The 26,508-nt window shown below is 38.4% G+C and overlaps 3 protein-coding genes and 1 long non-coding RNA gene across 15 annotated transcripts in view; 3 read left to right on the top strand and 1 right to left on the bottom strand.

The window, feature by feature from the left end:
• Nucleotides 1-21,018, top strand: part of LOC143903300 (SUN domain-containing ossification factor) — a 43,013-nt gene extending 21,995 nt beyond the window's left edge. Inside the window, exons 2-5 of one of the 2 annotated variants that reach the window (XM_077416797.1) lie at nt 10,599-10,990; nt 11,936-12,549; nt 12,682-14,609; nt 14,862-21,018. In XM_077416797.1, coding sequence (XP_077272923.1) covers nt 10,836-10,990; nt 11,936-12,549; nt 12,682-14,609; nt 14,862-16,163 — 3,999 coding nt within the window. In that variant the 5' untranslated portion in view covers nt 10,599-10,835 and the 3' untranslated portion in view covers nt 16,164-21,018. The remainder of the gene's footprint in view (nt 1-10,598; nt 10,991-11,935; nt 12,550-12,681; nt 14,610-14,861) is intronic. The other variant, XM_077416796.1, reaches the window with a different exon arrangement.
• LOC143903310 (uncharacterized) lies at nt 11,745-21,914 on the bottom strand. Its single transcript, XR_013258683.1, has 2 exons — nt 21,104-21,914; nt 11,745-12,534 (listed from the first exon to the last, which is right to left on the bottom strand). It is a non-coding gene; the product is annotated as an uncharacterized LOC143903310 (long non-coding RNA).
• Nucleotides 21,915-23,052: 1,138 nt separating this feature from the next.
• On the top strand, nt 23,053-24,593 carry LOC143903309 (uncharacterized). The gene is made up of 4 exons (XM_077416817.1): nt 23,053-23,126; nt 23,225-23,393; nt 23,597-23,682; nt 24,015-24,593. Exons 1-4 carry the CDS (start codon nt 23,053-23,055, stop codon nt 24,208-24,210), a joined length of 525 nt encoding a protein of 174 aa, XP_077272943.1. The 3' UTR covers nt 24,211-24,593.
• Nucleotides 24,594-25,222: 629 nt separating this feature from the next.
• Cask (peripheral plasma membrane protein CASK) overlaps nt 25,223-26,508 on the top strand; it is a 184,829-nt gene continuing 183,543 nt past the window's right edge. For 4 of the 11 annotated variants that reach the window (XM_077416803.1, XM_077416806.1, XM_077416802.1 and 1 more), the window contains exon 1: nt 25,224-26,071. In XM_077416803.1, the coding sequence (XP_077272929.1) occupies nt 26,013-26,071 (59 nt within the window). In that variant the 5' untranslated portion in view covers nt 25,224-26,012. Of the gene's footprint in view, nt 26,072-26,508 lie in introns of all 11 variants that reach the window. The other 7 variants (XM_077416812.1, XM_077416811.1, XM_077416808.1 and 4 more) reach the window with 3 other exon arrangements.

Here is a 26,508-nt window from a genome sequence, read left to right as displayed (position 1 = left end):
ATGATGCGATGTGTGTAGAGATGTAGAGATTATCGAAAACCAAAATTAACATACGATTTAATGCATTATACAATACAATAAATGCATAACGAGCACACGAGTAACAAAAGTCCAACTGAATTCTGCGACGAAAATAATATAAGCCGCGTCGCTTTACGCGGGGTTAATTAACGCTCTAATTACATCTGCAGTTAAACGTGACGCAATTATAATATTCACATTTTGGACATTGTTACAAGTTTGTTTTCCGTTATATTTCATTTCATAATTTCTCGCGCAATATTGTGCCATTTTATTTATTATCGCGTACGAATTTTCAACGCGATTGAAATGCCTGTTCTTCGTTAACCATGCATCAGCTAACAGCCGTTAAACGATTTGACTCAATCTGATAGGAGCGATACTCGGAATTATTTCCATGATACGCAGCGTTCTCGGTTACATCGTCGTGCAAATTTCTGTCGCCGTTCAAATCCCGGCAAAACTCTGACTTTCATGTTGAGAATGGCCCGTGGCAAAACCGCATATACAACGCATCCGGAGGTGCATCTGATTTTTGAGATGCGCGTGGACAAAGTTATATACATGTACGTATATATATCACATCGAAACTTTCCGACGACAACGAGACGGAGATGGCCCCGATGGGTAAATGCGCATGTACATATGTTGTCGAATCAAAGAAACAAGTCACGAATGTGGAATTTCAAAAAGAGAATGCGCGTCAACGAGTATGTCGATATTATTATGAAGACATTCTCAAGTATTGTATTCTTCGCCGTCTGGTATATTTCACACAATATGTACGCTCAGTGTCTTAAAGATATAAAAGTAACATAAAAACATAATGTTAGATATCGTGCGGTAGCGACGTACCTATATGTTTCTTACTATTAGTATTAAATTTTTATATTATTATATATAGTATATTATTTGAGCCAATTTTAATAATAGGAAGATGTTTTAACCAAAGAAATGTATAATAAATGTAGCACGTACTTTTTGAAAAGCGTTTCAGTTATGTGTGAGATGTTCTTGCATCAGTATGAGCTTTCATTTTGCAATCACGGACCATTGAAATTGTATATGATCGAGTAAGTGTCGGTTGATCAGTTAAATCTACTAGGCGCAAATACCTATATTTATTTTCCGTCGCGGCGTGACGTGATCGGTCATGTTTGCATCAAGCTGCACTTGCGGGTAGTTAGCGTCCTTCCACTCGAGGATTCCGATTCAAGTGGGTCATCGAGCAAACGAGAACGGTTTGCATAATAATAGAGTTGATTATTCTGACAATGTTAAGATTTCATTGCCATGAGATATCATTTGCCCGGCATGATTTAATCATTAACGTTGAACGTAGCGTAAATTGGATAACTCTTGATTAAACAAGTTGAGTATTGGACGAAAATTTAGTTGACAGCTTATAAAATTAATATATGTTAAACTATTGAAATTAATATTTATATTGATATTGATATTGATATTAATATTTATAAATTAATATTTATATTAAGTTATATTAAACTAATATGAAGTTAATAATATGTTAACGTATATTCAACATATACTGTAACTGTCAATTGCTACAATTGAATTGGTTAAACTGTTGTAATATAATGTTGATTAGTCAGTGTGCTGCATATATTACGCGAAGATGCGTTAAAATAATTTTAATTTTAACTAATTTATTTTTGAATCGCCAAAATATTGGTTTTTCTTTATGAAATGAAAAAAATAACACCCGGTCCAATGTGGGAATATGAATATAGCCAATCAGGTATTTGATAAGTAAAATGTGATGAACGGCCTGATTCTTTGCAGCCTGGAAACAGCAGATCGTTATCAAAAAATCACGATTTATTCTTATTTATATTAAAATATATTACGAGAATAAGTACAGAGGTTATTTTTGTTTGAAAATTTGGTCTTTTTCTTCAGAAACGAAATCTAAAAAATAAAATACTAAAAATTATTTGTTTTGTTAATTTTCTTGGATATAGAGCGATCACTTTTTATACGTACATACCTTGGAACATCGATTTTGACAAGAGTTTGTTAGTAATTCTGAAATTATGACGATTTTTTTAGCTTATTGAATGCTTTTTGCTTCCTCATAGAAAAAGCTTTATTTTCGTAAAAAAAATTTTTTTTAGTTGTTTTTGCCAATGTGTTCAGAATGTTCTAAAACGTCGAAAAATTGCTATTTTAAAAAAATGTCGGTATGTGTGTATGTATGTGTGTATGTGTGTATGTCTGTGCCAAATTTACCGAAATTTCTATAACTCCAGAACTAATCAACCAAATCTTAACGAATTATATATGAAATAGGGGTAGAAAAAAAACTGAAGAATATATAGAATTAATAAAAATTGCTAATAATCAAGGGGTTCTTTTTGCTTCGTCAAATTTTTTTACTCAAGAATTAGAAAAATAAAAAAAAAACGGTTTCCAGAAAATCGGTAACAAAAAACTATACACTCTATAGTACTCCCCGGAAAATTCTACCTCTATTTCATATACAATTCGTTAAGATTTGCTTAATTAGTTCTGGAGTTATAGAAATTTCGGTAGATTTGGCACATACACACATCAGAGTTGAGAGACCTGTATGTAAGACCGTGATCTTAAGACATCACTTCCTCTATGAGGAAGCCAAGTGCAAATTTCTAATTTGCACTATTTTTTTACTTGTAATTAAAACGTCGCTGCAGGTAGCGGTTGAACGATCTGTGCATCCGCTCTCATATCCGTATCCCCCAGTCCGCCTTTTTTTTGTAAAAATATAACGTTCACTTTCTTATTAAATTTTGCGTCAGAATGTTCTGATATGCTCGCGCGAACATATCACGACATTATTTAATAACGTGGCGCGAAATAATAACGATCCGCGGAATGTGCAATAACGCGCCACCAGGGTTTGTAACATCTCGCGATGTGTCGTGGCCCAATTTCGCCCCGAGGTCAAGCGTCGTGTCTCGATGAGGAAGAATTTCTGCAAGCATTTAAAGCACGTAGACGGTCGCTTGAAAACGGGACAAAAAATACGTTGATTGTTTTACTTTTCTCACGAATTTTACCTCAGAAATAATAGCACATTTTCTACTAACGGCAAACATGACGAACGAGCGAAAAACTGGTTGAAAACTTTTCAAATATCTTGAGACTTTTGAAAGTGTTGAACCCCATTAAGAGATTTTGTCTTTTAGAAATTTGTTGAATACCTGTACATAAAAAATTCTTTAATATAATACTGTCTGTACATAAAATGAAGATTGGATTGATAATAATGTAGCCTAACAGGGGGAAAAAATATTTTGAAATACCATTCAAGACTCAACAATTTTTTGGTTAATAATATTTGAAACAAATCGAGATTTTCGTCGATATATGAAATGATTTCAAATGTCTCAAGTCCACCACCGCTTGTTGGTTCACACAGTGTGCATACTTCTGTAGCATCCTGCAGAATGCTTATTTGCACTTGCGTATAACCAGGTTTTCCTCTAATACTACTGCTAAGTGCTTGTGTTATTTAATGAAACCCCACAGGGCTGTATTAGTTTTATTGAAGATCGGATGAAGCCATTCGTGCCGTTAAGAAGGATGTTTTGAGACATGCCGATCGAAGATACAGTATTAACCGCGACGTCTATAATAGTCGTATCCGTTGCAACCCGTCGAAGCTTATGATCTACGGTGCTGACGTTTATCATTCGAAGGAAAACCGCTTAGCGCCAGATGTGCTGTCGCGATGCGTCCTTATACAATAAATTACACGGCACGTGACTACATTTTCTTTGCGCGATGTTTTATATATGGCTCCTGCTGTCGAATCGCTGCCGAGAATTGTTATTGGACGATATTTCTTCGCTTTACTCCGTTAATCTTGCAATGAAGACATACTCGCGTAATACGTCGGTGTTAATTGCTGTTTATCGCTTAACGTGTGACGTGTCTTCTCGTGGTAAACACTTTCGAAGGTTCGCCAATTAGTTTACGCGTGTCGTACGATTTAAACTATCCTCAATAATGCATCGCACGTGACGGAATAGCGATTACGCGTAAACATATCGGTTTCGCAACAAGTCACGTTTCCGTTCCGAGCGCATTCGTCGCATGCTTGCACATGCATTTCAACGACTTCGTCGCGCCGTCTAATCGCGCAGGACAGATCGATCGATCTTATGGAGGTGACAAAGGCACGTGGAAGCCGATACCCACATAATTCGATAGCCGGACACGCCTTGGAAACGTGTCTAAAGTTTAATCTAAAGTTCTTAAACCGTGAAGAATTCCGCGGCGACGATTGTCGAGTTTTCGCGTGGGTTGCGGACGAATAAGAGAACAGGAAGAGAAAAGGCCGAGCGCTGGTCGCGTGCGAGAGAGACCGTGTTTCTTTTTCCTCTCCGCCTAAGAGCGAGATCCAGCACTAATCAGAATAGGTTTACGACAGGCACGTCTGTCGCGTGCGCGATCTATAAATCTATTCTATAACATAAAAATAATCGTCCCCCCAACTGAAACCGCGCCGACGACGGCACGTGTTTAGAGCCGTATCGCGTGTCTGTTAGAATGTTTCTTTCATTTTTTATTTTTAAATAATGTGCCACAAACGTAGGCGGTTGTTGCGACGTAGGCCCGGTTTAAGAGCACGCGGAACGAAACGCCGCAGCGAAAATTCGTTCCCACGTCGACACTTTTCACGTCAACGACTGTACCCGAACGCTATCAATTTGGATTTATCCGCGATCCGATTTCGTTATCGCGTGCGGGATATTCCTTTGGAAAGTAAGTATATTCGCCGTACTGGACATAATAATAGGATAGAAAATCTAATGTCGATAATCATAGATAATCCCTCCTTCTATTTACATACCTCCCGTACAGAAAGTTTCGAGATCATGATGCGCTCCGATTTCTATAAAATATAACGCATTATGTTGCGTGTGGGCAGTGAATTTCCGTATCAGTTTTCGCTGCAATGGCGGTTGAAAAGGCCAAGACGCATTTCAGCTCGGCAAAACGGTCGATACACAATCGATTTCGAGTACGCGTTATTCCGTTATTGCGATATCTGTCGGTCGAGGAGAAATCGCGCGCTTTTGTACTAGAGCGAAAAGAAAAGTACCTAACGTCCTACAGCTACCAATTTGTCGCATTAATTTCCGTCACTGAACGTCAATTTGTATGGTCTGGTAAGCGCATATAAACGTGGAACGATTTCTTTGAGCAGACAAGATATTTATCACCGCTTAATTCTCGACGGGCTGAGATAGGGCCACGATCAGTTCTCATCTTTCTCTCCGGCGTCCGCCTTATTCATTATAATCATCGATCATACGACTATTAATGATTTCTCGGTTGTTAGCTGGGTTTTACTAGTACATAAAGAACTTCTAAAATCAAATTTACCTGTGAGATTCTTACAGGTTTGGTGAATTAGTGAACGCGAGTACTCTTTTTCGGTATATAGTAATCTTAACATTAGGTATATGTTAAGATAATGATTAGACAATAATATCGATATCGCAACCCTTCGTTCCTAATTCTAATCGAAATATTAACGAAAACTAATTAATTCTGCTGGCTAGAGTTTATTCTAAAACCATATCGTTATTTTATTATATGTTGCCAGAGCAGAATCGATTGATTATGTTAGGAAATACGATGTATCAAACATCATTACTTTATTGACAGGATAAGAGAAGAGATAAGAAAGAAAGAGATCTTTGGATGTTAATCTTTCAAAATGAAATTAATAAAACAAGAAAGACAATCAATGGCTGCGTTCAGCAGAATGTTTATTTTGCAACTGTTGGAAGTTTTCTGAGCTCAGATTGGATTATTCTTTTAGATCTAGAGGGAATAATCCAATCTGAGCTCAGAAAATTTCCAACAGTTGCAAAATGACCGTTCTGCTGAACGTGGCTATTGTTGTTTTAATATGTCATAAACATGTTTTTATTGCGCATGCAGCAAATGATTGATGTTCGAGGCTAAATTGTATTAGAAGAATAAAATGCCTCCTCAAAGAATGATAGATGGAAAGGCGCAAATGACTTTTACCCGATTATGCGCTTCTTTATTGCAACGACCGCGGAACGAGGGTGTATAACGTTAGAAAGGATCCATGGCCAAGAGCACTCTTTACATTTTTACGCGACTTACGAGAAAAGGCTACTTAGAAAGCCGTTAAGTCGATAGAATTTCCAAGCTACTTTCGTGCGTAGTCACTTCGTGATTTCGCTGTCACTCGAGATTTATCGATCGCCTAAGTACACGCAATGGAGGATGTGCGCGCTAATATGAACGGGAACATTATTTAGTGCCACCACAAAGAGCCATCGATATCCGATTGAGAAAGCGCGCTCCTCGAGAGCTCTCCGACTTCGTTCAATTACGCACAATCCAATTGTCCGATTACACGTATGTATATATGGGATACATAAATCTCGCGTCGGTTTACAGCGTGATGTACGCCATTTTTCGGAGAGAGACCATGGTCTTCGGGAAACTTGATGATGATTGTTGAAATACTCGCGTATCATCCCAATCATACGTTTCCTTGTGATTTAAATTTGTATCTTTGTTAAGTAATTAAAGTCTGTCTCTCTTAAATATTTTATATCTTAATATATAAAACAAAGTCGTATTGTATAAACGATACCTATATTTTAAATTTATGGAGTATATAACATTGTTGAATTTTAAGATAATGTTGGATTTTGTGTGGAAAGAGAAAATTTCTCTTTATTGCGTTCGCGATCGACTTTTATGACAAAATGTGAGGAAAGAGAGGAGCTAATGACTTTTGGATCGAACGTAAATCGCTTACTTATAATTGTTGGCGTTAAATTGTACTGCGCTGCTCACGCGTAAAGTGATTACTTATTAAAATTCTTTGTGTTTCTGTGTGTGTGTTTAACGATTTGTGACGTATAATTGTACTGTAAATAATCTCTTTATCTTTAATGCATTCTAATTTAATTTTTTGTAAAAATCTATACTGTTTATCCAATAATTTGATATAAATATAAATAATTCGAGGTATATGACGAGATATACGACTTACAGCGCTGCAGTTTATATAGCTGTCTAATTGCATGAACAATTTATTTTCAATTTGTTTTCTCTCTCGCTCTTGTATTTAATCTTACCTCTTATATCTTACCTCTTAATATCTTGCACGTTCCGTATTTTCCCGTTTATCAAGTCGAATCTTTGACTTTGATGAGTTAATTTTTCCACGCTTATATCTCCAGCATTTATAATTCGCGTTAATTACGTTAGATGACAATTGAAGCTCTTAATGCGTAAGCTCCGTGTAATTGACTGTCGCACTTGACGTTTTCCTCGCATAATTGATGGTATTATTCTGAAGGTATAACGTGTGTACAGACTGTACAGTTCATAATAATGTTATATTTAATGATAACTTGTTTATAACGAGCAAGAGACATCTGGATAGGAAAAGCTGGCCCGGATTTTGTTTCAAAGGTCGTTCTAGTTTTCTACGATTGACAGGTTTTAAGGGAATCCAGATTTATACGTATACCGCGCGCCTTCGTTTTCTAACGAATAAATTTCTCTGGTTAATTATTGCGTTTTCACCATTGACGGCTATATTTATTGCCGGTAAATCTACCGGTTTCGATTCTTCCCATTGCACGAGTGACATATAGACATAAAGTGTCAATAGCGTACTTTTTTGTCTTATTGCGTTTATTAGCTGCTTTTGCGTTTATTACCGCGTGAGAGAAGTCGAGGAATACATTACATATACATATTTGTAAGAATATAATAATCTTAAACATTACAATTTATTTACGTTCCTGTTTTGGTTTTTCCTATTTTCCATATTTTTCCACGTCATCTTTTACGATTGAATCAAATGGATTAACGATCGAATGAACATAACGCTTATTATGTTATTGGAATTTCTATTTTCAATTCTTTGTGCGCGTCAAGCGCTTTCATTTCACACACCTTAATACCTTTATCCGTGTGTTTTGCATCATAATAATGCTGTATCATGTGCGCGCATAATCGAGTTATTGCGTAACAATGCGAATGGTGAATGACTTCTAAATCACGAAGCGTTATTAATAGCCCATTGAAGAAACGGGAAATGCGTCGTCAACGCATTTCGCCTGCCTACGTTAAATGATTGTATAGCCTATGAATGAAACCTGCGCGCGAATGCCAGCGGCTTACGAACGTATATCGCGTGCATCGATGCGAAAAATACTACGTTACGGGCGTTGACAGTATATAACATGCTAGTGCATTGCTGGACTCACTAGACTGCACTAGACAATTATCGTCGTGTCCAGAATAAGAAAGGCATAATTATTTCTTTCGTTAAATTAATATTGATATGAAACTCGGTTGTATCGTAGTTTCTTAATCATCTATAGCAACATCGGCCTATATATAGCGAATGGTCGATAAATAATTTGTTGTTATTTCTCTGCGGACGAGCGATTATTTTAGTTCTTGACAAGAAATAGGGCCGATATTTCAAGACTGGGTCAGTGCATGTGATATATAGTTTTGTCTTTTTTGTGCATACTTTTTATTTTTTGCCGCTGGCCAGTTAGTCATGTTGTTAATCGATTTTAGGTCCATTCGGGTATTCAGATGACTATATTTCATCGAAACCGATCGCCGTCGTATTAGTTTAGCCGGATTCTCTCGGTTGCATTCGAGATCGGTGTTCGCAAGCTGCAGTCTTGCGAACGGACAGCAGAGTCGGCAAGATTGCGGTTTCTCAACGGCAATCGTTCTCGCGCAAACCGACTCGTTCATTGATCGACGTTCGCCAGACCGTGAAACGATCTCGACGGAGCTTTTACCATTCGCGGTGACATCGGTCTTCGGTCTTCGTCCGAGGGTCGTCCGTTCACAATGCGCCATTCGTTCCGATTAAATGCACACGCGATAAGCCGGTCGTTCGAAGCCAATTGTCGTAATCGAGATATAATCATCTTTTTTTTAACGGAAGCAGCGAGTGGAATTCGATTTTCCCATCGCACGGTGCGTAAGCATAATGCGCTCTCTGCAAATTATCTGATGTGTTGCTCGTGTGTACGAGTTTAAATGCCGAATTTTGACTTCTCAATCTTTCATTTGTCGTGACATAATATTGGTATTATGAAAATTTTGGCACGGAACAAAAACGTATCTAATACTAATATTTGATATTCGTAATCATATATATATATCAAATATCAAATATTATAGTATTTTAAAAGTTTTTTAGCATTGCGGTTTTATAACAATATACATAAGGTGTGTGCACGATACCGATATATAATTGTTAGCGGAATTATTTCAATATTTCGTTTTTTAGTAGATCGATTTCACGTTTTTAGGCAAATGAAAAAAGAAATGAAGAAATGAATAATATATCTGTGAAATTATATTCCAGTCGGTTAGAATATATATATATATATCAAGATATGAATTAACTTAATTTTTTAATTACAAAAATATGTATTAATTTTTTTCATACACTAGTTTAAATACACTATTAATTTTTAAATACACTAGTTTTGTGAATCTTTAACAACAACCATCTTAATCGTAATTGGCCAAGCTCAATTTATGTTAGATTAAGGAGATTTGTACTATAGAGTTTCCGGCACACGACGTGCGTTAGTACTTTCTATTTATGTAGTTGTAGGAGAATCATTAGCTGGAGTCGGTAACGGCAACTCGTTAACACTTCTCGCGGTTTTACACGTCAAGTTCGACTCCCAAGTGTGACACCAGTAATTGCGGCCAAGATGCCAATACTTCATAAGAAGATTTATATTATTGCGATATGAAAGAAAAATTTGTTTGCAAACTCCGTTTCGTGAGCGATAAATCTTTCAACGTATAAATGATGAATCTTCGGATGAAGCTAACGTTATATTATGAAAGGTAGTTTTCCAAAGATTATATTAGATTAAACAGGGATAAAGAGACTTGGAATCACAGTATTCGACTCTGATAGCGATCGAATTCCGACATGGTATAGCAGAGAGATGCGTTTGGTTCATGCGTATGGTGCCCTCGAACTAATTCCGAATATTGAATATGTATATAGGAACCCTAATAGCACATTCTAAGCATACAGGCATCAATAATAAACGTCACGTGCCTCGTAACTCTTAATTGAACCCCGAGATAAATGACATGTTAACGCATAAAGCAATATTCTTGATAGAAACGAGAGTATTTGGTGTCAATCAAATGCCATTTCATCTTAACTACTCGGTTGTATTATCACTTCTGTCCGCCGCATATTATTACTGCTGTTACTAGAGAGATCGCAAATGATTGACTGGCTTTGTTCGTATAATTATTTACTCCGAAATTATCGCGATAGAGAATTTATTCGAATTATGGAGTAGGTTCTCTTTTCGCTTGGCACTTAGTAATTGCGTTTGTACAATTATGCGGTTTTATTTCTATTGATGTTTTTTAGACTTCAGTATTTAGAACGCGGAAAAAATTATCCCATAAGAATTTGCATATGCCGATAACTGAGGAACGATAAATAGCCGCATTTGTCACGATTCTAAAGGTTTATTTTAATTTTCCGATAGTTCCGACTCTTCAGCGATAGAAAACAACAAACAAATTTGTGATGTAACGCGTTTGACGTGTGACGCATGTCTCCATCATAGAACTATCGATAAAATAATCGCGCTTTTTGCGTCATAAACTCACGCCAAAGTGTGAAATATGATAAATAAGTCGGAGAAAGGAATCGCGACGATTAGACAGACCGAAGCAACGGTGAAATAGTGATTGGTAAAGTGTGTGCACCTCAGTTTAAAATCATGGTCAAGAGCACCGTCAAGAACAGCAACGGCGGATGTACTCTGCATTGGACTGTTAATCCCGCCGGGCAACACAGACATCTTCTTCAGGCGGCCGCCTTCTATCTGGCTGTACTAGCGGTCTTTTGGTGCATTCCCGCATGCATCTATCATCGGTGAGAAAGCGTTACCGAGCAAGGACATTAACGAGAAACCAAAACGAGCATCTTTTATGACCCTGACACATATGTTTCTTCGCTCGCTTCGCGAACGAGGATAAATTCTTTTACATTTGTTAGAAGGCAGTCGTGGGATTAAGATTTTTACAAATCTGCTATTCGTATTCGATTGTATGGAATTTATGGACTTAAAAAAATTATTAGAAGCTAAATTAAAGTATTTTTTAGTTCTGGAAGATTGGCAGAAAAATTATGTATGCAATGATTTGTATGTATAAGTATATGATAAATCTCTTTTTAGTGCAGGGACCACTTTATTTATTTTTTTTAAACACATGTTTTATGTATTTCCGGGTGAGGTCCCTTCTAAAGATTTACGAAACGTGTTCATAGATGTATGTGTACGATGCATTCTAAAAACTGCTCTCGTTAGTATAAAATTGATTATTGCGGTTGCACAGTTTTTACATTTACGGTTTATGCACACTATATGTTCCTCAGTTACATGCTACAACTATATTGTTTCAATGTTTATTCAATTCTCACCATCATGTGTCATATTTTCAATAATCTGTTATTCGCTATTGTGCGTATCATAAACGTATAATACTGTATCGTCATTCCCTACATTCTTTGAGATGAGTTTTATAATATTTATTGTCGCTACGTAATTATATTCTTCAGCAATACTATGTAATAGATTGATATTAATATTAATATTTTAATATCTCAGAAATAAAGAGACGTAACGTATGTCTTTGAAATTTAATTGCTATCTAATTAACATAGAAATCTGTCAAAAAAATAAAGAATAATTTATTCTGAAAGATTTCATGGTGAGTGAAACAAGATGAAATATGCGGTATAAGATATATATTATAAATTATTCATTATATTATAATATTATAATATTATAATATGTACGCTTGTCTATGTTCGCAGGATCTCCGAGACCGGCCAGGCGGTGGTGTTGACTCTGGTGGACACCGCAGCGGCTGGATTGCAGAATTTAGCCGAGCCGAAGATCGATCACGAGCTCCCATCGCGATCATCCGTCAAGAATTCTTCGCTGGGCGGCAATCAGGCCAGACAATCCGAGCACCTGAAGGAGACTGTGCCGACGACGCAGATCCCGCCGCCGCCGATCGTTGACGAGACGACGGAGCGACCGAATGACACCGATGTCCTCGGGGATGGCGAGGAGGCGCTTCTGCTGAAGAAGATTACTGCTAAGGAGCCGCCGGAAGTTGTAGTGATCGTCAGAGCGGAGCAGAAAATCAACACGGACGAATTGGAGCTAAGAGTCGAGGAGGAGGAGACTGGTCAGGCTCAGGTACCCGAGGAATTGTCGTCGAAGATCGATGACACGTTCACCACGGCACCAGAATTGAACGACACGGCGGCTAGAGCACGATTGGTCGGCGATACCAGGGACGAGACTGCAGCAGTGATCCTGAATGGACTCGTCACTTCAGGTCCTACCGAGCCGCACGAGGACATACCGTCCTTCAGCGAATGGGCACAGAAGCGTTTGGAGGAGGCTGAAAAGAAAAAAAGTGAGTGTTATCGCTAATTCTAATAAATTGATTTTTTTTGTAACGAAAATAAAACGTAGAACCTACTAAATTCAATAATGCTATTATTTAGGAAATTTTATTTATAAGCTATTTCGTTGCTTTACTTTACAGCTCATCCGAACGCTTCCGTGCAGACCCCGGGTGGTCCAGGACGAAGTGTAAGCGGCATGAAAATTCGTAATAAGAATTACGCTTCTCCCGACTGTGGCGCCAAGATTGTGGCAGCCAACCCCGAAGCGAGTAGCGCCAAGAACGTCCTGGTGTCCACGCGAGACGAATACATGCTGAACGCCTGCACGTCGCGTGTCTGGTTCGTCGTCGAGCTGTGCGAAGCGATACAAGCAAAAAAGATCGAGCTGGCGAATTTCGAGCTCTTCAGCTCGTCACCAAAAGACTTTTCCGTCTATGTGAGCGATCGCTTTCCTACCAAGGATTGGAGCCCAGTCGGTCAGTTCACCGCCAAGGACGTGAAAGACGTTCAGAGTTTTACTCTACATCCTCACTTCTTCGGAAAGTTTATCAAAGTCGAACTCCTGTCGCACTATGGTTCGGAACACTTTTGTCCTGTCTCATTGTTTCGTGCATACGGCACCAGCGAGTTCGAAGTGCTAGAAACCGAGACGGAAAATGAGACTTCAGAAGAGAAGAATACCGATGAAGACGATGAAGATAGCGATGAGGAGGAGCTGTTAGATAGCGGTGATTCACCGAGTAATCTTTTCGGTAGTGCACGCGACGCCGTGCTAAATGTAGTAAAGAAAGCTGCGGCGATTCTGGTCAAGTCCAGCGGTCTCACCGGAAACAACATCACGCAGATCCAGCAAAGCATCGATCACGGTAACATATTGGATAATTCGTACGCGAGCTGCACGACGCCGAGATACACGATCCTCTGCGGCAACTGCACCGATCAGAAGTTCGCCAGTGTTTTCCAACTGGTCAGTTGCAAGAATCGACAGTTGGATGATTTGCTCAAAATCGATCTGGTGAACAGAACTTTGAGACGAGGAAAGCTGTGCGATCTTCATGGCGTGGAGATTGAGTCATTTCGGCGGGGGCGAGAGGAGGACAAAACGAAGCACGATGACACGACGCACTTCAATGTGGCGGAGGATTTTCAGGCAACTTTTTTAACATCATTCTTCAAACCTGAATATATCGTGGCGCTGTGCAATGTTTTGGCAACGAAGGAACGCAAGGTGGTAATGAATACGAGTTATGAAATTTCCGTAAATAAATCTAAGGATGCTGCCAGTGAAGACATTCTATCCACTAAGGATATCAATAATAACGTCGAGATCACTTTTCATCGTCAAACATCCTCCACTGTGGATCCATGTATTCTCGACTCGAGTTCTTCCGCTTGCAAGTCTGCCGCGTCTTTCAAGGAGGTCCGACAGCCTCCATTGGCTCAGGATGTCAGCAAAGAGAGCGAGAACATCAGCATCGCGACTATAGAGACTTCTGCCAGTTTTCCGGAGAGCTTGGCCTCGCAAATCAAGCCTACGAAGACACTCAGCAAAGAGGACTTGAAGAAAGACTCGTCCGCACCAATTTTAGAACCCAGTAAGGAATTCACAGAGGAGACGTTGCAATCGCAAGTGTTGACGACCATTCCACCGCCATCTAATCCGACACCGACGTTGAAAATCGCTGAAGAGTTGCCGGTTTTAGGGACCCCTACCGAGACATTACCAATAAGCAGCATTCCGCTAGTAAACGTCGACAGTCAAGAAAGTAGCGAGGCTCTTGTGCCTAATACAGAAAGTGCCGAGACTGTTGCGCAAGTTAAAACGGACAAGTCGGAAAATGGCGAACAAGACGGAAGACAGGCGAAAGAGCTGAGCGAGCAAGAGGCTCGATTGTCGTCTCAAGATCACCTCTCGTTGGATTCATTACTGTCCGATTTAAAAGATTTGGAGGTCGACACGGCTAATATACAGAATGGAGCGTCTAGCTCTTCGCCGACGACTCAGCCCACAGCAAATATCGTCCCTCAGAAAGAGTCTGTTTTTCTTCGATTGTCCAACAGGATCAAGGTAAGAAAGAATAGTCTTCATTGGGATTTGGAAAAAAAAACTTTATCAATAAAATTATTTTAAAAAATGCTGGAAAATTTGTGAGAAAGTAAATAAGAGACGAAAGTGGTGTTGGATGTCATCCCTGCCACATATTAATTAATATAACATGTACCTATATGCAAATCATTTATTTATTATTAGGTCATGTAGTTGTATCAATTAAATATTATCAATGCAATATTATTAATGTAATTAATATTATTTTTTCAGATTTTAGAACGAAACATGTCACTCAGCGGGCAATATTTGGAAGAGTTAAGCCGCCGCTACAAAAAACAAGTCGAAGAAATGCAGCGCTCATTGGAGCGCGCGGTGGCTGCTATGGGCGAGGAATCTCGAAAGGGCGAGGAGCGCGATGCGAAAAGAACGGAAGAGATCGCCGCTTTGAGGGAAGAAATCGTTATACTTTCCAAGTCGGTCGAAACTCTCCTTTACGATCGGGACAGTTGGCGCAGTCGAATATCTGCGATCGTCCAGCATGCCTTGTTGATTTGTCTGGAAATTGTCGTCATTATCTTGATTCTTTCTTACTGTCGTCGAAGAGAAGATTTTGAAGAGGAAAATCTCGAAACGGACATGAGGAAGGACACCATGCGTCGAAAAAGCGCAGAGAACTTCAGTTCTCATGCCGCAGCGAAGAAAACGAAAAAGCGGCGACCCAGCGAGATCGCGTCTCATATTAGTGGTACATATGACGAGCTGATGATCGACGACCGACCCTATGAGACAAAAAAGGAGCGAAAGAAGAAACGTAAGAAAGAAACAATTGCATCTGGTACTAGAGCAATAATTAATCCTGATGCGAGACAAGAAGCGGTTCGTTACAAGAGTGTCTTGAACGTGATTCCTGGTGGTACAACGTTGCCGTCGAGAAGAGCATCGTCCATAGATCCTCCACACTCCAAAGAGTCACAGGATGTGGCCGGCAAGAGGCCGGAATCCGCGCCCGAGGCCGCTGTCAGTTGGTTCGACGATCAAATAGAAAGAATAGAACGAATCGTGCAGCCTGCATCGAAAGATAAAGCCTACACAACGGAATCCAGAGCAAGTTCCGAACTCGGCCGTCAAATCGACGAACTCGGTGAGCCTAATACGTCGTCGGTAACTGTAGACAGGCTCTTCAAAAGACCAAGTTCGTATTTGAATACAGCTGAACGGAAGATCGAGCCATCAAAGAACGGCTCGTTCAGGGCCAGCAGTATTCTCAAGGGCGCGAGATTGAGCTCGCCGAGCTTTATGAAAACTGCCCTGGGTACGAGAAGCAAAAGGAAACTCTCCACGAACTCCATCGAAAAATCGGAGTGGAGCCAAGATTCGGAGCATTCGAACGACAGGTCCTCGCAGTCCAGCCCCACGGACTTCAAGACGCTGTCGCAGATTGTCAGTGATCGTGCCAATGGTAGCGCAAATGGCTTGATCGAGGAGAGCGACGAGTCGAGTAGCGCTACCCCCAAGTCGACCAAGAAAGAAAAGAGAAACACTTTGAAGAAAATGGTGAGAAAGATTTTCTGATTGAAATAGACCCACCGCAGATACTAAGCTGAACTGGAGTATTAATTTTTGCGTTGAATCGATCGCCATATAAATATTGCATATTCGTGAGAGTTTTTGATTCAACCTTGTTTCACGCTTTCGTCCTAGATTCCTCATTTTCCGCATTTAAATCGATTAATTCAATTATTTTAAAAACAGGCTTTATTTGTTATCGCACGATGAATTGAAATAATTGACTTCAACAAGGAATATGAAAATGTGAGACTCGATTGCCGAAAAATCTCACGAATTTAACCAGGTGTACGGATATACGCGTATATTTGATAGAGAATGAAAAGTGGTCGAATGAAGCTAGAGAACACTTGTCATAGTTACGATATACAAAACTTTCGTCTGAGCATGATCTTTATTTCACAGTTACTAGTCTGTTTATGGATTAGAGTAAACGGTGTATGTTAATTATTCAAACTGATTAAAGTTTAATTATTAAAGACTGCATATAATTTGAAGGACACATTATACCTTAGAGAGGGAGACTTGAGATAATTAATATAACATTTTGAAATAGATCGAAATCGAGAAAAATCTTTCGCATGATCGCCTAGAAAAACTTCTTCCACCTTGTAACAATGCTTAGCTCTATGCGCGCCCCGTTATCAGAACTGCGCTTTACTTACTAGTGATATCATACGTAATGAGGCGTACATGTTAATGGCGAAGTACGTAAAAATTTATCATAAAGCGTACGCCAACGAGAGATTAAATGTGATCCCACCGTTATGGAAACTAGGAAAAGATGAATAAAATGACTTATCAAGATAGATTAGCTTACGTAGGATACATACTTATGATTGATCTTAATCGATGCAACGGCAGTGACTACAACGGTTTAGAGAACACTTCTACGTTTTTATTTAAGATTGGATTATTTAATTTTTATCTATGAATCATGGCCAAAGAGAAAAAGAAAGAGAGAGAGAGTGAGTGAGTAAGAGTGAACGAGCGAGCAAAATCGTAGAACATTAGCAGTAGCTGTTGTAGCTAACATTTATTATCGTATAATCAAAAAGAATTAATTTTCACTGTCAATGGTATGTATGGATATATGAAGTGGTATCTCACACGTGAGGAAAAATAAAATCTCTCAATTCCACTGATGATCAACAGTTCACTGTTTTTTTTTTTTTCATCAATGTAAAATGTAATATAAAGTTGATATCATGATATAATCATGATATAAGAGGTCTGTTCGTTTTCGCTGCACTTCTGAACTAGTGCAACATATTGCAATAAGTTAGAATGAAACAAATATATTTTCTTTCATTTTAACTTGTTGCACTAGTTCAGAAGTGCAGCGAGAACGAACACGCCTAAGGACAAAAGAAACATACAGTTGAGATAACTCAATTTCATTTTGTTGCTATGAGTTATGCACCGAAGAAATTGATCAGAAAACTTCATGTGGAGAATGAATAATCCAATCTTGTATACAAGAATTGTTTTGAGGATGAAATTACTTTCACTTCAGTTTCAAATTCGCGAAGTTGGCATGGTACTTTATAAATGTATACTTAATACTGTATGTACATATTTTTCCACTACTTTCGATTTTGTAAATATTCGATACCCTTACGATTGGCTCTACGAACTTTAAATGAAGGTAAAGTTTCAAAGAAAAATTTATTTGACTCCATCAGATAAGCTCTGCTTTTCCAACAAATAAATTTTCTACTTATATTGAAATATTAATTGATGTATGTGGACTTAGTCTAAGTTCAGCTATACAAGAAAAAGTCATGTTTCATACTGGTCACTTCATGTCTGTTAACAATAGTTCTTACAACAATTAAAAGGTACTGTAATTACAAGAAAGATAACTGCAACCGAAAAATTGTGGCGGTTTTCATTATTTATTTCTTCATCAATACTCGGTAAAATATTAAACTATTTTAGCTTCTGTTATTTCCCGTTTCTCTTCTTTTTCTGTAAGTAAAAATTGTAAATAATAGACTTTCTTGCATCCAAACTTTTGATTGTCATTGTGTTGGAAATTTTATTTACGAATGGGAAATTTGAAAAGCATAATATGTCGAAGCTTTTAGATGTTTTCTATTTGTTCCATGCATCTTTCTCGAAATGTTATTCGATTTACTTTCTCTGATATAACCCGCCGTTCTCGTCTTCCAACAATAATATGTTATCGTTAAGTAACGGTTATTCTGTAGAAACACGAAATTTTCTGTGGATATACGTAATGATTTCAACATCATTCTCTTAATCGTCTTTTTTCTTCTCCCGAGACTTAGATTTCCATTTACATTGCGAATTTAATGCTAAATGCAGCTGTAGAATTTTCGATATTTAATTAAATAATAAATAACCGGCTGTGTTTAGCGCTAAATGTAAACTGTACATACAGACGTTTCTTTGTCGACATATTAATTTTACATACGTTGTGAAGGTACTCCGGAGATTAACAACGATTGTGCCAGCATATTTTGTATCTGCTAAAGAAATGTGCTGTGATAAAATCCTCCTGAGATTGCGAAATGCAACGATTAGAAATTAAATGCGAAGAGAAACGAAAGGGAAAAGAGAGAAGGAGTAAAAAGTAGGAAAGTGTGGCAAGGAGGAGTAAGTGAATTCAGAATGACTTAAACTTCAATCGAAAATGTGTCCTATTACTTAACGTGCATTTAAAGACTACAAATAATTTTGCGAAACGTATGTGGTGTACGTGGACAGTGGTCGAGACTTTTTTTCGCGCGAGCTTTTAAGGAATTTATTTTCTATAGGTGTAAGTTTTATTGTTATTCGCATGTATCGTCAATCCGGTGATTATTTATGTGCGACACGAGAGACGAAATACTTTAGTAATTTTACATTGTACTTTCCTACTGAATGAGATCATCACTGTCATAGAGAATTTGTGCATATGATTTTTATGGAACGAGAGATCACAATTATATAAACGAAAGTACAGAGCTCGTTTCCAGAACACACGTTACTTTTATTAATGTGATATGTATTATTCTTTCTAATTTAATGTAAAAGAGTACGCGTCATCGATAGATAGCAGGCAATTTGCGCAAACAACGAAAAAAATGACCTGCGATTATAATTATTATGTATATCATAACACATATGTTATTATTATATGATTTTGTCTTATAACCCGCAATTATTTATAACAAAATGCAAATCGTGTATGTTACTTAAAATCTGTTTAGGCATTATGAGAAAGTTTAGTTCGATAACTAGTAAAATTTCATGTAAGAGACGCGTGCTTTGAATTGTAGAGTATATTGATCTAAGCAACTTCCGGCGAGTTTTTTTTTTTTTTTTACATATTTCTTTTATGCATTATTGCAAGAATATTTAAAAATATTTAATCGAATTAGTATATATTATTTCGACGAAAAAGCATAGAATAATTAAATGTAATATTTAAGCGTCACGACGTAAGAGAACATTACATATCGTTTATTTACAGTTAGTAGAATTATATAATAATACATCCTTTGTTCGTGTCATTTTTTAATTTATATCAAGGATTATTTATAACGGATTATTTATACCTATGTTTTTTGTCGTTATATAAGTATAATGCGAATGAAATTTTTTAAATTCTATATTATGTTACTAATCATTTATTATATAGTAACATTTTAGGATTACGAGAGTCAGCTATTATTTTCGCGTGATTATCTTATACTAGTCTATAACTGCGAGACGTCTATCACTTACATCACAAAATATTAATTTTCTTAAAGGAGGAAATTCTTAACACACAAAGTTTTAATTTTTATCAATATATGAATGATTAGAAATTTAATGCCACATTTGAATGGGGATGTTTGGACGGATTTTTAAAAATGGGCGTGTACAAGAAATTATGTAAATATATTATAGAGAGCAAGCAAAATTATAATATCGCGATACGGGTAGTTATATTACTTTCTATGGATTGTTTCTATTTACCAAGTTTTATACATATATGTAATATATATATATATATATATATATATATATATATATATATATATATAAAACTTCTGTGTACAGACTGTTCCCATTTATAAATTTCATACATGAATTATAAATAGTATATTTATTTATATGTAAATATATGTATATATGACAAGTAAAATATATGTTTATTTATAATAAATAAATATATATATATATATATATATATATATATATATATATATATTATATAAGTTTTGAACAAAGTTAATTGTCTAAATTCTCTGTCTTTGAAAACAGAGGATGGTTTGAATCTTAGTTGACTCCGATGATTATTTATGGGAGCAGTCATATGAAAATCCTGATATTAAATGAATATTTCTTTAGCTGGACCAACATTTTCCATATTTACATTTGCAATATTAATTTATTAAGCACAATGGATATGTGGAAAAATGTAAATGAACTTTACATTAGAAATTCCTATGAATCATTCAATCGTATGCTGTAAATGCATCTTGTATACATGTCGGGGTGTAATATAGAATGATAATTTTTTTTTATTTATACACTTGTAATTATTTATTTGCTGTAGATATGTTCCTGTACTTTGATATAAATTTATAGTATATTGACATGAATATATTTGAATGATTTATTGTATTATACACTATTATAATAGTATGCGTGAGGAAGCAGAAAAGGTATATATGTGCGGTGAAGGAGAATACGTATATAAGATGCGCCTATTGTCGAATGTTTAGTCAATTATTGCAATAATTGTTACTCGTGCGCCTGAATTCCAATTGCTTGTAATTAAGCCATATCTCTGTAAATACGAAAGTAATGCACGTTGCATATAATATTAATGAAGGAATAAAGTTGCCAAAAGATTCGTCATATACATACATAGATTTGGTCAAACGAAAAGAATGTTTTTGACAAGCGTCCCCGATGACAACGCATACGTTCCAGTTGGAAGTAATTACCGTGAGCCTGGAGGCAGCGTCGATACAGCGATCCCACTGTTGCGGAAGCCGTTGTATGCCCTTCTCAAGGAAGACCTTGGGCTGTGAGAACAACCAGTTCGTCACATTGTTCTTGATCTCAGCGTCTAATCCAACTAATGCAAATCGTTGACCCTTCAGTTCAGTCGTTTTTTGCACGAGCCAAGCGAATGATGATCACAAGGTGATAGGTCTAGGTCTAGGCTGTGCGATAGATATTCTATGACACGCGTGGACGGACGGGCATTATCGTGCAACAACACAAGACCAGAATTTAACAATCCTGAACGTTTATTCTTGACTGATTTACGCGCCTTACGCAGGACATCTTTGACACCCATTGACCGCACAATTTTCTGTATCCCAATTTTTCACGCACAATCGTCCAAGTGCAGGTTCCGTGGATGGCATTGAGTGCAAGCCCCATAGACTGTACGGTAGCACGACGATTTGCTTTCGCAAGTTTATCCACTAGATCCACCTGTTCAACGAGTTCGGGAGACATGACACTGATGACGATGTTTGCATTGTCTCTTCACCATACGCAGCAACCATCCTACTCATCCTAATGAATGTCCAATCGTACCTTCGGCAGTTAGGACAGGTTAGGAAACGCATCTCCGCACGTCGTTCTTTATCTCAGTCGAATTTTTTTCAGTCGACACACACCGCGCCATTTCTTCATTTATCAAAAGTTAACTCGACGGTAAGAGCCAGTCTATAATGAGTATCGTAATCGTTGGTTGTAATTGTTGTAATTACAACATGCTGGCTCGTCATTTTCATTCGTGAATCCTAACAGATAGTAAATAATAGTAATGTCACAATAATTTAGCCAATCAGAGATGAGAAAATTCATGGCGGGAGGGGAGACAAATTGCCACACGCGTATTTGTTATGTCACATGCGGTGGAGCGCGGGCAAACTTGGTTACAATTTTTACAAATATTCTGCAAAATTGTGAAAAAATGGTAAAGGACGATTTATTATTAATTTTAATATTGATGTACATGTGCAGTGTACATATATATAGTTTGTCTGTGTAAAGCTAGATTTCTCGACAAAAATTTCAGTTTCTGTTAAACAGTTTTCTGTTCGGTCGTGTCATGAAAGTTGTTTTTTAACCATAGCTTACATCTACGAGATGAAAAAATATATTTATAACTTAATTAATTAGTTTTTCACAACCAAATTGTATAATTAACAAAAATAATTATTTTTACCTTTCTGCATTTTTCAGGAAACAAAAAAACTAAAACCAGGTTACTCGTCTCGAAATATTAGATTTTATTTATTCATAATACCATATTGTGCCCACTTTTTTAATCATTTTGTTAAATTAGCTGCGAGAGGTACATACATTTGCGTATCATCTGAAGGCAACTGTAATTTTTATTATCTAAATGTTAATAATAATATTATAAAATGTCAGTATAATAAACACGGCTGAGCAAAAGATGCAAATCTGTTCTCTAAATTTTTGTGCGATTTAACATGTTTTGTGTGTAACCTGCAAATAGGCGATAAAGTTCGCTACAATTGATGAAGAAGCGTCCTCCCCTCACATCCCTTCTGGGTATATTAAAAATTGATTTATCTATGTTGTATTTGTAACGAAGGTTTGTAGATGCAATTAAAAAAGTACTTAAAGTACGCGATATATATATATAATGTTGCAATAATAATTTGCTAGTCAGATTAATAAGATTAAATTAGGTTAGATCTCAAAAAATTGTACAAAATACACGCATTAAAATAATTTATTTTACACAATATATACAAATAAAAAAGAGAGATGTTTACTAACATGATTAGAATATAATTATATGTATGGATCAAAAATTTTTTATATAAATAACTTTAAAGAGAAATATATAATTAATTTTTATTTGCATCATAAGGCGTAAAGAAGTTTATACGCAGTTTGCATAATGAAAAATCAGAATAAGGATAACAAAAGATGTTGCAATAATAAATTCAGCATTTGGGACAAAGCATTAAATAGGTAAATTGATATAAAATTACACTTTGAAAATACATGTATTATTTATATTTTTATATTATAACTTTAGAAAATTTAAGAAAAATTAAGATTAATTTTAGAAAAATATTGAAATTAAATAGTAAATGGACAATCATATATAACAAGAGAAACAGAAAATATAGATTTGTTAGAAGACAAGTTAGAAGACATGTCGGACTCGACGAATATGTCTTTTATTCAATACTCAATACTGATATCGCTATGGAATTAGGAATAGCAGCAAGTGTGGTAAGAATTAAAATAATTATTAAAAAATTTTAGCCCGTTATTATATTAAGTGTGAATATAAGTTCACAAGTATTTATTGAATACATATCTACTTTGATATGTATATACATATACGTGTGTGTTTTGAAATAAAGTGCTGAATAATTTAAAATAATAATGCAGTTATTTGGAGCTTTAACATGCATTTCATTATTTGTTTGTAGATAGCACGCAGTATACTTGCACTTTACAACGAATTAGTAGCCGATCGGGCAAAGAATCCTTATGTTGCTCAATGGCAGAAATCTGGGTAACGAGTACCAAGTTTCTGGGGCCCGGTTCTCTAACGACAAACGTATACGCGTAAACTCTGCTCTAACAGAAAAGCTGCAAGCTTATTGGCTAAAAACTGTGCGATAGCCAATCACGTTGCAGCCTTTCTGTCAGAGCAGAGTTTTGCGCATACGTTTCTCGTTGGAGAATCGGGCCCCAGGGGTTCTTGTGTTAATTTCATCGTTTAGTAAATATTTTGCGTGAATTTTTCTTACGTAGTTTCAAATTTAAGACGTATGATTTTTACACACACACGTACTCATACATATAGCATAGAGGCGAATGTAACGTGTTAAATTATGCTCGTAGGGAAGATATAATAGTTTTACGAGGATTCGATCATAAGCATATCAAATATCTCGAGAACGAGGCCAAGTTTACAGCCCTCGGTAAGCATGCCATTTATCACCGATGGTATCACAATCGTATAATGCTGGTATTGTCGGTGTTCGGACGAAGGGAAGAAATCGAGGATATCTTCGACGGACTGCCGCGTTTACGATAGCGGTAAGTAAACGGTTTTTCTTAACAGTTATTACTTAAATAATCAATTTCAAGTTTTTTTATTTATATACTCTCTTTCAACTTGCCCCCATCAGTGGCGGTGCGCCAAAAACGTATTTATAGTTAAGTAGAATTAAACATGCTATTATAATGTATCTTTACATATAAAGATATATTATTATACTTTTAATATATTAATTAATATATCAAATATATATCGCGTTCATTCTCTTAAACTCTTCTACATCGGTAGCTGATATTTGATAAAGAAAATAGATATATAGAGAGAAATATACATAAAAGTGTCATACGTTTACACAGAAACAATTTAAGTTACATAAATTATATAATCTTATATATTTATTTTACAAAGGGGAGACATTATTTCTACGGATATAAACGGCCGGTAAAAAAAATGTAGCGATTGCGCTCACGAGAAGATGGTAATATCTCAATCGTGCTGATCGGGCGGAGTGCAAGAGCGAAAGAGAGGCAGGCGCCACGCCCGCCCCTCCGCGCACAGTTCGGCCGCAGAGGGGGCGTGGGGGCGTGGGGGCGTCGGACGTCGGAGGAGAACGACTGGCAGTCGGCGCAGCCGCCAGCCGCCCGCCGCGTTTTATGCAACCAGTCTTGCTTCGGAGCGAGCGAATCCACTGGCCCCGGCCTTTGACAGAGAGCACGGGGTAACGTGTGGTGCCAGTGCCGTCGTTATTTCGTCCGCGCCGTCGTCCCTCTCGGCCCGCGTGCCCGCGGCGGTGGGGACACCCCCGCGACACGCATCCCGGACGCTCCACCGATTCCGGATTCCGGGGTTTTTCCTCGCGCTGCGCTGCTTTTGAGGCAGGTCACGACGGGGCCTGCCTGCCTGCCTACCTACGAGCCTGGCTCTCGCGTACTCGTGTACAACATCACCGTGTGTTTTTTTTTTCCCGTGCGCGCTGACTTTGCCGGCGCGGGCGAGCTCGGAAAGGTGACAAGACTCGTGAGTCTGTGACAAGGCGGTGTCGGCGGTGTCGGCGGTGTCGCTCCCCCGATATATTGTATCGCTCCGCGCAGAGCCGCGCCGCGCCACGCGCCACACCACGTACGTACGTATACGGAGTACGGAGCAGTCACGATCGCGCCCCGCAGTGGTACAGTGTAGGCTCGTGTCCGCCGATAGAGTGTCAGTGCGAGAGCGGTCGGTGTCGGTGTCGGGTGGTGTGTGCCGCCGACACACGGCTGCGTTGTCCCACGACTGTGTATGTGCGTGCGTGCGTGCGTGCGTGCGTATATGTGCGTGACGTGTGCGTGAAGGCGAGAGGGAAAGGAGAGCGACGACGACGACGACGGCGGGCCGGCGGCGCGCGGTGAGCGCGTAGCGCGAGTGCGAGGGAGAGGGACGGGCGCGACAGGCGATGCGGCCGTGAATCCTCGATACGTGGCTGCGTTCACGCCGCGTGTATTCCACACGACGCACTGATATACAACGACAACAACGACGACGACGACAACGACGAGGACGAGGACGAGGACGGGGACGAGGACCAAGACGAGGACCAAGACGAAGACCAAGACGAAGACGACGACGGCGGCGACGGCGGCGGCGGCAACGACGACGACGTCGACGATCGCGACGACGTTGGTCGGCGAATTGCGAGCGGAGCGACAGAAAAAGGCGCGCACTTGCACGCGCTCCGAATTGTCGCGCAACCGCGGCATTCGCATAACCGCGACGCGTCTGCCGAGTCTCCTGACGCGTGCGGGCTCCTAGCTCGGTCGACTAGTCTCCTTCGCGACCTCCTCCTCTTCCTCGTCGTCACTATGGCGGACGACGAGGTTCTCTTCGACGATGTTTACGAGCTCTGCGAGATTATCGGCAAGTGAGTAACGAGAATCCCGGCCCCGGGGTGGGCGAGAGAGTGAGGAAGTATCTGTGCGATCTGCGAGTTAAAGCGGTTGAAGGGTGTATGAGGTGCCGCGCGCGCGCGCGCGAGAGAGAGAGAGAAAGCGCGATGCGCGATTGGATGAACGGCGGTGGGCGGAGGTATACTTTGAGCGTGGTGGTTTTACGTGCGCGCATGTACGCGCACCTTGCAAGATAAACGTACCAATGCCTGGACACGTATACCTATGTCCTGGACGTTTTTATCATTTTAGCCCTTAAGTGAAGTTATAACGCGAACAAAAATCAAAGAATCAAAGATAAACAATATTTTTCTCGTATTATATTTTTATGTTCGATTTTAATTCGCGTTACACTTGTTTGAAAACTAAAATGAGGTGTCCAGACGTATATTAGGTCTTAAGTGTCCCGGCA

The sequence above is a fragment of the Temnothorax americanus genome, unplaced genomic scaffold (genome assembly GCF_048541705.1).
Source record: "Temnothorax americanus isolate GAGA-0224 unplaced genomic scaffold, ASM4854170v1 Scaffold45, whole genome shotgun sequence".
Classification (NCBI taxonomy): domain Eukaryota; kingdom Metazoa; phylum Arthropoda; class Insecta; order Hymenoptera; family Formicidae; genus Temnothorax; species Temnothorax americanus.
This window is presented reverse-complemented; position numbering and strand designations above follow the sequence as displayed.